The sequence below is a fragment of the Pteropus medius genome, unplaced genomic scaffold, assembly GCF_902729225.1.
Source record: "Pteropus medius unplaced genomic scaffold, Ma_sr-lr_union100, whole genome shotgun sequence".
NCBI classification, from domain to species: Eukaryota; Metazoa; Chordata; class Mammalia; order Chiroptera; family Pteropodidae; genus Pteropus; species Pteropus medius.
Window position 1 is genome coordinate 6,900,622 of NW_024342473.1, and position 12,889 is coordinate 6,913,510.

General features: G+C 50.5%; 1 protein-coding gene across 2 annotated transcripts; it reads left to right on the forward strand.

Moving 5' to 3' along the window:
• The first annotated feature begins 410 nt into the window (after positions 1–410).
• On the forward strand, positions 411–7,500 carry BMP4 (bone morphogenetic protein 4). Of its 2 annotated transcripts, none has more exons than XM_039865096.1 (4): positions 411–705; positions 3,805–3,929; positions 5,024–5,403; positions 6,374–7,500. In XM_039865096.1, the coding sequence occupies exons 3-4, from the start codon at positions 5,031–5,033 to the stop codon at positions 7,228–7,230; spliced, it is 1,230 nt and encodes a 409-aa protein (XP_039721030.1). In that variant the 5' UTR covers positions 411–705; positions 3,805–3,929; positions 5,024–5,030; the 3' UTR covers positions 7,231–7,500. The 2 variants fall into 2 exon arrangements, with proteins under 2 accessions (XP_039721030.1, XP_039721031.1); XM_039865097.1 differs by having other exon boundaries at positions 419–495; positions 5,077–5,403.
• The last annotated feature ends 5,389 nt before the right edge of the window (positions 7,501–12,889 follow it).

Below are 12,889 nucleotides of genomic sequence, written 5' to 3' on the forward strand. Positions count from 1 at the left end.
TTCATTATCTCTAATTACTCGGGGTAAATGGTGATTACTCAGTGTTTTAATCATCAGTTTGGGCAGCAGTTACTCTAAACTCAGGGAAGCCCAGACTCCCATGGGTATTTTTGGAAGGTACTGAGACTAGTCCGTGCATGCTTTCTAGTACCTCTGCACATGGTCCCCAGGTGAGCCCCGGCCGCTTCCCGGAGCTGGAGGCAGCGGCGTCCCAGCCCCGGCAGCAGCTGCGGACTCGTGCGCTGCCCCGCGCTTCCGGGACCCGAGCGTACGACGCGAGGCCGGGCTGCTGGAGGGGAGGATGTGGGCGGGGCTCTCAACCCAAAAAAGGGAGGCGAGCGAGGGAGGAGGGAAGAAGGGAGGGGCTGCCGGAGAAGAGGAGGAGGAAGGAAAGAAAGAAAGAGAGAGAGAGGGAAAGAGGAGGAAGGAGAAGATGCTAGAGGGCAGAGGAAGAGGGAGGGAGGGAAGGAGAGCGGAGCCCGGCCCGGAAGCTAGGTGAGTTTGGCATCCGAGCCAAAGGACGATAGCCCGAGACGTCGCTGGTGCTCCAGGCTGAGTATCTCGCTTCTCTCCCTGATGGGATTCCGGTCCGCGCCGTCTCGAGCCTGCAGCGCCCCAGTCCTCGGCCCTCGCCCAGGTTCACTGCAGCCGTTCAGAGGTCCCCCGGAGCTGCTGCTGGCGAGCCCGCTACTGCAGGGACCTATGGTGAGCAAGGCTACATGGCGAGAAGCGCCGAGCAGAGGGAGCCGAGGCGCATCCTTGGGGGGAGAGGTGGGGGGCTCATGCTGTGGCCGCGGCAAAAGGTGGCCTTCTCCTGCCCCCCCCACGGTGGTGGTGTAAATTAGGGAAGGGGATGGTGAAAGACACTTCCATATCTGCGACTGCCTCTACCCAGGCCACTTTCTCCGTCTGGCGGACCCAGGCGATTTCCACCTCTAGGAGGTTCGGAGCAGGAGAGAAGGGAAGAAAAGAAGCCTTTAGTAGGGGGTTCTTGGGAAAGACTGAGGGATCTTGAGCGGAACACGTTGCAGGTAGACTGGCGTTTGCTATCCCCGGACGGGAAGGGCCAGGAGAGAAAGGAGTGTCGGCTCTGAGGTCGGGAGAAAATGAGGGGCGGGCGAGGTGGAGAGAGAACACCTCAGCAGGACTGGTTCTGCGGTGCGGAGTGCAGTTCTGCTGCCTCTAAGGCGTGCGCGCTGCGCAAGGGGCTGGGTGGAGAGGAGTGTCACCCGACCCGGCCCCCAGCCCGCGGAAGCTAGCAAGAGTTTGCGGATTCCCGCGGCTCGACGAGCCTCCTCCACGAGCTATTTTCGTGGATTTACAGGATCCCAAGAGTCTCTCCTCTATCATTTCATGGGATAGGGTCTTTAGGGACGATGGCCGGCACGCCAGGCTCTACCGGGACAAATCTTCCTGCGGTGCCGTGTACTAATGGAAGTCTCTGGCGAGCCGCACGGCGGACGCGGGGCTCTTACTGGTTCTCCGTGCCCGGAGCCGACGGAACGGGTCCCCGGATTCCCGGGTCCCTGCGGACCCCTCCGGGCCAGAGTTGGGCCCTCGTCCTCAGACGCCTCCCGGGAACCTCTTGGGGAGGATGGAGGGGGGCGGATGGTTTGTGAGAATCGCCGTTTGTGGGCTGAAGGCTTGTGAGACGTGGAAACCCCTAAAGACAGAGACTTGGTAAACTGAGGTGACCTCTGAACAAACTTAGGCGTTGGAAGAAGACTGGCAGAAAAGTGAAGGACAATCGCCTCGAGTTGCATCGCCCCCCCACCCCCCGAAAAAGTTCAGAAGATTAAAGTTTTATTCGGCTTTTGTCATTTTTTAATTAAAAATTGGGGGGAGACGAACGTGATTAGCGATGACTCCTACTTACTGAATCCGAAATTGAAACACAACCCGCTCTTCCCCCAGCCTGTGGGTTTTAGCGCAGCGTGCGCTCCAGCCGCCGCCCTGGAGGACTCCTGGGGCTGAGGATTGTCCCGGGATTCCGGGCGCCCGCCCCTTCCACTGTCCCTTCGTCCCGCGGGGACCAGCCCTTCTCCATCTGCTTTTCCCATTTCTGGAGCTCCTCCCACGGGACTTTGTTAGGGTTCCAAGCGTCTCAAAAAGAGAGAGAGAGAGAGAAAATCCTTTTTGCTCTTCCCAACCCTTTCGCAGTCAGCCCCAGCGGAGGGCGGAGCGGGAAAACCTAAAGCCGCTCAAAAAGCGGTGCGGCTGTCTCCAGGCGGGGACAGTCGCGCAGGGGCGCCCGCGACCTCTGCACCCGGCCCACGGTGTTAGGCGGCGCCGGGCAGCGGCGGCGGGGAGGGAGGGCTAAGCGCTTGATTCTTTATTCCTCTTGCTTAAAGGCTTACCGCGAGTGCCCCCAAGAAGAACCCCAAGTATGTGGGGGAGTGTGAGGCGGGCAACCTGAGCTCTCGATCTCCTCAGCGACCCAGGGCAGGAACCGGGTACAGCCTCAGGAAAGGGAGGCCAGGTGCCGTGGGGTTTGCAGCCGGAGTCGTGGAGCTGTGGCTCCGGGGCGAATCCGCGCTGACGCAGAGCTGCGCGGGTCAGGTTTTCGGAAAGGAAACCAGTGCTGAGTGACCCACGCGTGCAGCATCTTCAGTTAGAGTTAGGACATCCCAATAATTCCCTGAGCTGTGGGTTGGTAAAATTCCTAAAGAGATATTTGCTGCGACTCCGCAGCTGGTGCATAGGAGAAAGGGGGTGGGGGAAGGAAGTGGCGGGGGGTGGGAAGAGTAGTGGTTTAAAAAATAAGACAAGCTGGAGAGAGGAGAGAGACGCAGAGGTCGAGTGCAGGCCGAAAGCTGTTCACGGTTTTCCCGACTCCTGGGAACGTGGTGGGATCTCCTTTCTGCTCCGGGTTGGGAATTGTAAAACCTCGGCGACATTAAGACCTAAAACTTGTGATGCGCCCTCTCCGCGGCGACCTCTTTTTGAGTCCGCTCTCCGCCCTAATGGCCCCGCCGACCGCTTTCTTTGGGAATTTATGCTTTGCTCGGGGGGTGGGGAGGGGGGGACGCCGAGGCCGACACCGTGCGGAGATTGTCTCGGTGAGGGAACCAGAAAAAAATAGCCTAGTGGCCGCTCCCTCCCCACTTTCTCACACAAATCGCCTCCAGCCACCGCCCCGCCAGCCCCGTGCGTGACAGGGCCGGCGGCTTTTGGCTAGGAACTAAAGAGGCTGCTCAGTTCGTCTGAGCACTCGCAGGCTTTCGCCAGGAATGACTGGTTGTCGCTGGGAGCAATATTTGGCCTCACGGAGACCCTGGGGAGGAGATGGCAGGGTATGCGCGCGCGCGCTCGCGCGTGTATGTCTCAGCGCTTTCCTTTTGAAGTGCCCCTTGGTGGTGAAGCTTTGAGCGGCTGAGACTCCGCCATCCCTGCTCCCGGCCCCACTTGAGCCGGGTTCCGGCTGAAAGGTGCAGCCCCTACAGTGTGCCCCAGATCCTTCGGCTTCAGGCCGCTGGCACGGAGGCCGGGCCCCACGCACCGAGCGCCGCAGGTAGAGGCGAGGACCGCGTCCTCCGCACGCTGCGCCAGCGGACCCGCCGAGGGCGCAGCGGATCGCCGCCGGGAGCTCCTCCCGAACCGCTGGAGGTTGGGGCCGCAGGCTCGGAGGTTGGCCCTTCCAGGGGGCGGGGCTACGGAGGCAAGCCCTTTCACCGCCCGCCGCGGGGAGGGAGGGCTCCTCCGTGCGCAGGGCGGGGCCTCTGCGTTCACGTGACTCAGAGGGGCTGGAAGAAAAACAGAGCCAGTCTGCGCCAGAGTCTCATTATATTCAAATATTCATTTTAGGAGCCATTCCGTAGTGCCATCCAGAGCAACGCACTGCTGCAGCTCCTCTGAGCCTTTCCAGCAAGTTTGTTCCAGATTGGCTGTCAAGAATCATGGACTGTTATTATATGCCTTGTTTTCTGTCAGTGAGTAGACACCTCTTCCTTCCCCCTCCCGGGAATTCATTCTGCCCTCTCCACCCCTGCTCGCCTCTTGTCCCTCCCGTCGGACCTTCATTCCAGAGCCAACACTCTGATTTCTGGCAGCGCTGTCGCTTTCTCCTAGGCCCGGCAGCCGCGGCGCTCTAGGCGTACCGGTTCTGTTTTAAAGTGCTGCTTGCTCCTACTCGCACTCTCAGATCGGGTGCGTTGCAAGGGAAAGGAGATGGGGCTGAAGAGATGAAAGCTCCGTAGTCCGGGGTTGTACCTTATGGACCAGTCACTCCCCCTCCCCCCCGCCACCTTCCTCCTTGAGAGTGCCCAATGCCCCCTTGTCGCGTTCTCAGCTGCTTGTCAAAACTCACAGAGGTTGCTCCCGGAATCCTCCTCCTCCCCTTCCTGGGAGCGAGCGAGCGGGCACGGTCAGATGCTTTTTGTTGGGCATTTCAAACTTATCAGCTACAGTGAAATAAACCGTCAAGCCCCTCGGTTAGCTCCCAGACCACGTTCTAGGCTTTGGCCTCTGGACCCTGCTGTCCTGTGCCTTCGCCCTGCCCCTGCTTCTCTGCTTTCCCTCCTTTCTGCTCCGAACCAGCTGGAAGTTGTGGAAGTTGGGCCCGGAGTGGGGAGGAATAAGATGGGGGTGGAGGAAGAGGGGGAGAGGCTGAAAGTCTGAAGTGGAGAGCGATAGCATTTTAATTCTCCCTCCCCCACCCTGTTTTACCCCCTAATGTTAACTGTTTATCCTTAGAGAAGCCTAGCTGAGATCATGGCTCAGATAGCAGTTGGGACAAAAAAAGATTAACAGGATGGAGGCTATCTGATTTGGGGTTATTTGCCTGTAAACAAGTTAGACCAAGTAATTACAGGGCAATTCCTACGTTCAGGCCTTGCAGGGCTGCAGCTGGTGGTGGTGGTGGAAGGGGGTGTGAGGGAGAGGACACACACTTGATCTTTCTGACCTGTTTTACATCTTGACCGTCTATCTCTCGCCCTATATGCATATGCAGAGACATCTCTATTTCTCTCCAGTTATTGGTGTTTATTTATTCTTTAACCTTCCACCTCCTCCCCCTCCCCAGAGACACCATGATTCCTGGTAACCGAATGCTGATGGTCGTTTTATTATGCCAAGTCCTGCTAGGAGGCGCGAGCCATGCTAGTTTGATACCTGAGACGGGGAAGAAAAAAATCGCCGAGATTCAGGGCCACGCGGGAGGACGCCGCTCAGGGCAGAGCCATGAGCTCCTGCGGGACTTCGAGGCTACACTTCTGCAGATGTTCGGGCTGCGCCGCCGCCCGCAGCCTAGCAAGAGCGCCGTCATCCCGGATTACATGCGGGATCTTTACCGGCTCCAGTCTGGGGAGGAGGAGGAGGAAGAGCAGATCCACAGCATCGCTCTGGAGTATCCTGAGCGCCCCGCCAGTCGGGCCAATACCGTGAGGAGCTTCCACCACGAAGGTCAGTCTCTGCCAGTGAGTCTGGGCAGGGGAAGGCCAGTAGGGCTGGCTGTTGGGGTAGTGGAAGCCCTGAGGGAGAAGAGTTCAGGTTACATCAAAGCCCCAAATCCTGGAGGCTGGGGAATAGAGCTGCCTACCTCCAAGAATTTCCAGAGCTGTGGCTAAATTTATTTTTCGGAGACAGAGGGGAGGGGCTGGAGGAAGGGGAATGACACCAGTCAGACGTGGGCTAGCCCCAGCGGTGTGTTTTTGCTATATCAAAGCCTTTTCTGCCAGGTTTTCCCCCCCCTTTTTTCTCAAAGCACCTACTGAATTTAATGTTACAGCTGTGTGTTTGTCAGGTTTATTCAATAGGGGCCTTGTAATCCGATCTGAATGTTTCCTAGCGGATGTTTCTTTTCCAAAGTAAATCTGAGTTATTAATCCACCAGCATCATTACTGTGTTGGAATTTATTTTCCCCTCTGTAACATGATCAACAAGGCATGCTCTGTGTTTCCAAGGTCGCTGGGGAAATGTTTAGTAACATACTCGAAAGTGGAAGAAGAGGGAGAGGGTGGTTGTGTGCGTGTTTCCTCCTGCCTCTGCTCTGTTGGCCCCTCTTTTTCTTTACAACCACTTGTAAAGAAAACCGTGTACACAAAGCCAAAAGGGCTTCAAAAGGAAGTCTGATGGTGGTGGAGTAAGGAGTTGACACATGGAAATTATTAGACGTATAAAGGAGGTTGGGAGATACTTTCTGTCTTTGGTGCTTACTGAATGCTAGCTAAGTCTCGCTGAGTTTGCTAGCTGCCCCATTTATCTGTTCCTTCAAATTAAAAGATAGGCTTATTTCCCCAAAATAGGCTTCCAATATGTAAGCAGAATTTACCACTCATCACCCAGCTCAGCTATCTCTTGATTTTTCAGTCTCTCAAAAAAGTTCATGTGCTTCCCCCCCCTTTTTTTCTTTTCCTCCCCAATTGTGCCTAGAACATCTGGAGAACATCCCAGGGACCAGCGAAAACTCTGCTTTTCGTTTCCTCTTTAACCTCAGCAGCATCCCAGAGAACGAGGTGATCTCTTCTGCAGAGCTTCGACTCTTCCGGGAGCAGGTGAACCAGGGCCCTGATTGGGAGCAGGGTTTCCACCGAATAAACATTTATGAGGTTATGAAGCCCCCAGCAGAACTGGTGCCTGGGCACCTCATCACACGACTACTGGACACAAGACTGGTCCACCACAATGTGACACGGTGGGAAACTTTTGATGTGAGCCCTGCGGTCCTTCGCTGGACCCGGGAGAAACAGCCGAACTATGGACTGGCCGTTGAGGTGACTCACCTCCATCAGACACGGACCCACCAGGGCCAGCATGTCAGGATTAGCCGATCGTTACCTCAAGGGAGTGGGGATTGGGCCCAGCTCCGGCCCCTCCTGGTCACCTTTGGCCATGATGGCCAGGGACATGCCTTGACCCGAAGGCGGAGGGCCAAGCGTAGCCCCAAGCATCACCCACAGCGAGCCCGGAAGAAGAATAAGAACTGTCGGCGCCACTCGCTCTATGTGGACTTCAGCGATGTGGGCTGGAATGACTGGATTGTGGCCCCACCAGGCTACCAGGCCTTCTACTGCCACGGGGACTGCCCCTTTCCACTGGCTGACCACCTCAACTCAACCAATCATGCCATTGTGCAGACCCTGGTCAATTCTGTCAATTCCAGTATCCCCAAAGCCTGTTGTGTTCCCACCGAACTAAGCGCCATCTCCATGCTGTACCTGGATGAGTATGACAAGGTGGTACTGAAAAATTATCAGGAGATGGTAGTAGAGGGATGTGGGTGCCGCTGAGCTCAGCAGTCCTTGGTGACACACACACATACACACACATACACACACACATTCCCATCCACTCACCCACACACTACCCAGACTGCTTCCTTATAGCTGGACTTTTATCTTAAAAAAAAGGAAAAAAAAAACCCCTAAACATTCACCTTGACCTTATTTATGACTTTACGTGCAAATGTTTTGACCATATTGATCATATATTTTGACAAAATATATTTATAACTACGTATTAAAAGAAAAAATAAAATGAGTCATTATTTTAAAGGTAAACTATGTTCTTTTTCTCTTTAATCCTTTCCCATTTCCTTCTGCCCCATCTCTTTTGAATGAGATTTTTTTTTTTCTGTTGAGGTGGGCGTGGGGGCAGAATCAAAGTAAAAGGGTGGTAAGTAGAGGTGGTTAGGTTTGAGAGACAGGAAGTAAACTGATGGTAGAGAGATAGTAATTGCCAAGATGAATTGTTTTCCATTTTTACTTAATGTTAACAAGGACACAGCATCCTCTCCCATCTGGGTGACACATGCCTTGGAGAAAGAGTAGGATAAAAGGAGTATGCCAGATTAAATATTCAGTTTGGGGCTCCTTGTACATCTTCTGTTTTTGTTCACCTGTTAGAGGTGCGTCCCAGCTGAGGGTGATGGATAAGAGACTCAATTCTTGGGAAATGATTCCTACTTCTGCTTTTATAATATCCCAGGGTGTCTCCAGTTACTACAGGCACCAATGTTATATTTTCAATACAAAACTAATTTACACACACATATTAATGTGTATATGTGTGTTTTTTTAACAGGTTTTTTTTTTTTTGAGAAGTGGGTTTTAATAAAATAATGTGTCTTACCTTCAAAAAGTTTGGTGACCACTATTTTGATATACCACATGGTAGAAATTTGTCCAGTGTTTTTTGACTTATTTTCCTGTCTTCTGTTCCCCACATGAAGGCCTCAATGGAGTTCGAAATTCCAACAGATTGGATGGGGTGGGGGGTGGCAATGGGGTCAGACACTGAAGGGTTAGAATTTCTAAGTAGGCCCTGTGAACGTGTTCCATTATATAGAATCTCTTGAGTCAAATGCCAACTGTCCTTGCCTCTCTGTTCTGCCAGCCCCAATCCTCTGGACCTGGCCAGAAAGTGATACACTTGGTGGATGTGATGTTCTGAGCCAGGGTTTCCTCAAGGGGAAAGCTCAATTTTGGGCCAAAACAAAAAGAAAAATGCTAATATGCTTGAGCAGTTTCTCCTCATTAAGGGTTATGAGGAAGGTAGAGAAATGGCATTCTGGAATGGCATGGATATAGCAGCTAAGAGGATCAGAGGCAAGACCTTTGCTTTTTCTTACTTGCCACCAGCGAACAAATTAAGCCCTGGAATTTCAGCCTGCTCATTTCTTATGTGTGACTTTCCCCTTCCTTCCCTGCCCCCCATAGGCTTGGATGGGTTTGGGGGGAAAGTAGTGTCTTTGTATGGTCTGTGTGGGGTGGACTGATAGAACTGCATTTCCCCATTGTGAAGGTGTAGACATGAGTGGTGGCGGTGGTGTGTGTACCCCTGCATTCATGTACACACGCTCTTCCATGTGCTCTTGGGTGTGGGGTGGGTGAAACAGGATTCATGTTTGTTTTTAATTACTGAAGTTCAACAATGCTCCAAAAGTTGCAGCTTAGTGGAAACCAATAAAAATAGAAGTGGATTGGTTGCCAAAGCCCCAGCTCCCCAGAGAGCACAGGTGGAGAGAGGAGATCAGAGCCCCAGGCAAAGGCAGCAAGACTCCACAGTTTTTCAAAACTCCCTGCAAAGAGGGATACTTCCCCCCCCCCTGCCCCACTTTTAGCCCCCCAGGTCGCTGCCCCTTTGATTAATGGTATGGAGGTCGAATAAATCATTTAGGGGAAGCCCATTATGGGTTCCCCTCAGGCGGCCTCGTTTTGTTTTGCCCGATTTCCAGCAACTTTCTGAAATGTCCGTGTCATTGAAAAGGAACCCACGGATCTCTAGCACTTGGACAAATTATCCGAGGGAGGGAGAATCCTCAGCCCGGCAACTGCCCAGCTCAGGTCACTTTCTAGCAACCACCCTTCCCCCACCCTCCCTTTCTTTCTACTGGCTTATTTTCAGGAATGGATAATGTTGTTTATTTGTTCAGCCAAATATTTGGTCTGGGGAATTTACCGTGAAATTCTGTGAATTGCATATACCTAGTTAACAAAATAGTCCTAATGCCACGATGTTAGCATGAAAAACAACAAGCTATGGCCAGTTTTAACTCTTTAAATTCTGTCCGAGGGCATAGTCCTGAGGCTCTGGGAGATAAGGAATTAAATATGTGTGGAGATGATTTAATTTAGGTGTCAATCTTTTATATTTTAAGGACCAGTGTTCGACCAAGTACCTTACGGAAGTTGTAGGGTGATTAGATTTGCTTTTGGATCAAGCCTGTCATTTTTCCCCTTCATCTCCCCGCCCCCCGAGAAATGTTCCCATTACTTAAAGAAGGATAGGGAGGGAGAATCGCTTTTGAGTAGTTCAGCAAAGTCATAACCACATCAGAAGAGCTGCTTGGTCGATCCCTGCCCAACCCTTAAAGTGGAACTGGCTTCCTAGGAGCTTAAGGGAAAAAAGAGTGTGTGGTGGGGGAGGAGGGGGGTGTGGAACGCATCACACATGGCCCGGCTTTCGTTGCATAATTTGCTCAGAACCTGCCAGGTGACCTGCTGACTTTGTTTTCTGTCTTGACCATGCTTCATTCCACCACCTCCTTGCCGCCGGGCAGCGCCACACTGAGAGAGTTCAGGGCAGCCGCGGCGCTGGCAGACCCCAATAATCACCCGGCCTTGGACCGATGTCAAGATCCGGCCGCCAGGCTCCGCCCCGCCTGGTCCCAGAGCACCCAGGCCCCGAGGTAGCGGGGGCGCCAGGGGGCGTCCTCCCCGCCGGGGATTAGACTGCACCTGGCGGCTGCGCGGGAGCGGCACCGCGGGCGGCCACCGCTCAGCCCCCTCCCCAGGCAGATTGCAGAATTCAGATCCCCCCGCCTGAGCTGAACACCAGTCCTGCTTTTCCGCCCTCCGGGACCCGGGCTCAGGTGAAGCTCTGCAAAGACATGCGGATCTGATTAGCGCACGCGAATCCTAAGGGCGGGTACTCAGCACATTTAACGTGAAATGGGGTCAAGCGGCCGCGCAGAGCCGCGGAGCCTGGGGAGCAAGCTCACCCGGGTGGGGTGTAAGAGGCGTCGAGATCTTTAGGGATTTTCTGTTGGGGGGCAGGGAGCAGGAACGGGGGCACGAGCTTCTTCTTGCACTGAGCCCACAGTGGGCACGCATCTTCAGGTGACTGAAAGGGGTCATGGCATGCAGACATGTTCCATGAGCCACAGTCTCAGCCTCCTCAGGGACATACAGGGCCTTCGGCTCTGCAGAACTGCCACCATGCCCTCCCTCTCCAAGCTTTGGGGGAGGGAGGAGAATAGAAGAGGTGCGTATGAGTAGAGTTGGCTGATTTCTTTCAGAACTGAGATGCCAAGTCCACAACACTTGACACTGCCTCAGATGACCTCCACTGGGCCTGTGGCTGAAGGACTCACAGTGCCCACACCCTTCACCTGCCACCTAAAGTCCAGAGCTCAGATGGTGATCCTTCGGGCGAATCGGAGAATAAAGCTTGAGGCCCAAGTCTCCAAACTGTCCTGATGATACTTTTGGTTCAACACGGAGAAAATTGTATAACATATCCACTCTTTTTAAAATGAAAAGAACAATGCAAAAGCAACGCTAATGACCTTACATTACCTGAGAATCAGAAGGTTATTACTGTTCCCTGGAGGAATTTAGGATAATTGATGGACTGCCAAATCAGAACTGATACAAGATTATGCAGGCATATCATTTGAGATAGACTAGCACAATTCTGAAAACTTAACTGGAAATAAATTCAGAGTGGTTAGAAATGTGGCCCCAGTGGATTGCAAGGGTCCCATTTCCCTGTGCTTTCAACACTTAGTGGTAGAGTAAATAAATGGTTCAAAATTGCAGTGGTCACCAATGAAGAAAAGTGGCTGGTTTTAGAAAAAAAAATGGATCTTTCTATTTAAAAAGAAAACACCAGAAAAATTGAAAAATAAATTTTAAAGTTCAAGGTGTGCAACATTTAGTTAATCTTAGAAAAAGAAATTAGAAAATTTTCTCACTGAGGAAGCCACTTGAAATGATCATTCCTAAATCACTTAAGGCCTTAGCTCAAGCAAGTTCCAATGGTCTCTGCTTTTTCTCTCTTCAAACTATTCTCTGCAGGGTTCTGAATGAAAATATCAATGCTGTTATGTTATTCAGAACAAACTATTTAGAAAATATAATACTATAGAATTCAGAAATGTTTACTTCAAAAATGTGAAATTTGAGAAAAAGAAGACAAGATGGAACAATAATTTGCTGAGTTATGTTACTAATGAGAATTTCTTAAGTCCAGCTTTCAGTCAGTTTTGCCATATTTTCTGAAGAAAATATATCATTGATTTTTCTTGACTTTTATTAGTATTTAAAAACAACATGCCCTCCCCCCTCCCCAGATCTTTGAACCCCCAGCCAAAGTGCAAGTAGATTCTAGTTTTGCATAGTTTCATTATCATCACTTTAGCAAAAATAAATAAATATATTTTTTCCCAGTTTTATTAACTGGAGCCCTGGCCAGCAGATAATTTTTTAAAGGATCCAAAGCACACCGATTGAGAACTTAAAACATTGGATTATATTATTTACTCCTGAACCTATTCTTTGTCCCTCAGGTATCAGCAACTGACTCCATCCTGCACATAGTTGCCCATGATTCATTTGAGAAAAGTTACAACTATGTTTATAATTAGATGCATGCTAATTGAATTTTTAAATCTTTGTTATTTGATTTTGGAGGCAGTTTGTTTTTGAGGTTGGGATCCAGGGAAAAGTCCAAAAGTATGCACATATCAGAGAGAGAATTTTAAATTGTACTCCAACTTACATTAGTCTTCTATTGATTATCATGCAAAAATAATGAAGTGCTCATTTTCAAGGATAACAACAGGCATGTTTAAGGCTATACTCAATGTCCTTTTAATCCATCTAGAAGTCAGAAGTAGAAAAATGTGAATTTTTTGAGAACTGACTTAAAAATCTTTAACTGGTCAGTTAGAGCTATATAACCCAAAGCATTAACCTCACCTCTAGAAAGTTCAGGCCTAAGTATTTAATGCGCAATTATAATATCACATTCCAGTTGCTTAGATGCAAGTATGTCTTTTCTTCTTCTATTATCTTGTTTATCTTAAAATGATATTTAAATTTTTTTATAAGAAAGCAAATTGGCTTACAGTCACATCATCCTTAAACAACTATTTGTTTTTCTATGTTCTTTTTTAGTCTTTGTCTATATATTTACATATTTTCATATAGCTTTTATTTTGTGTCATCTTTCTTAATTTTAGATAGGTGTAACATTAACATATTATAAATCTCAAATGTGAATCACTTTCCTACTTTTGTGAAAGCACGCAGGATATAAAACTTAGTTATCCTCAGGTAATATAAAGTAGCCTGGCTATAGTATGAGGGCTGTGGGCATCATTTTCAAATTTCATTAAGATTTTTACTGACTTCTTAGGGCTCAGATTAAATGTTGTGATCCCAG

Bases quoted from the DNA above. Each gene is read 5' to 3' on its own strand.
- BMP4 (XM_039865097.1), top strand. From the start codon at position 434: ATGCTAGAGGGCAGAGGAAGAGGGAGGGAGGGAAGGAGAGCGGAGCCC. The intron at 3,930-5,076 runs GTGAGTAGACAC...TATTATGCCAAG, and splicing joins ATATGCCTTGTTTTCTGTCA to TCCTGCTAGGAGGCGCGAGC. The intron at 5,404-6,373 runs GTCAGTCTCTGC...AATTGTGCCTAG, and splicing joins GAGGAGCTTCCACCACGAAG to AACATCTGGAGAACATCCCA.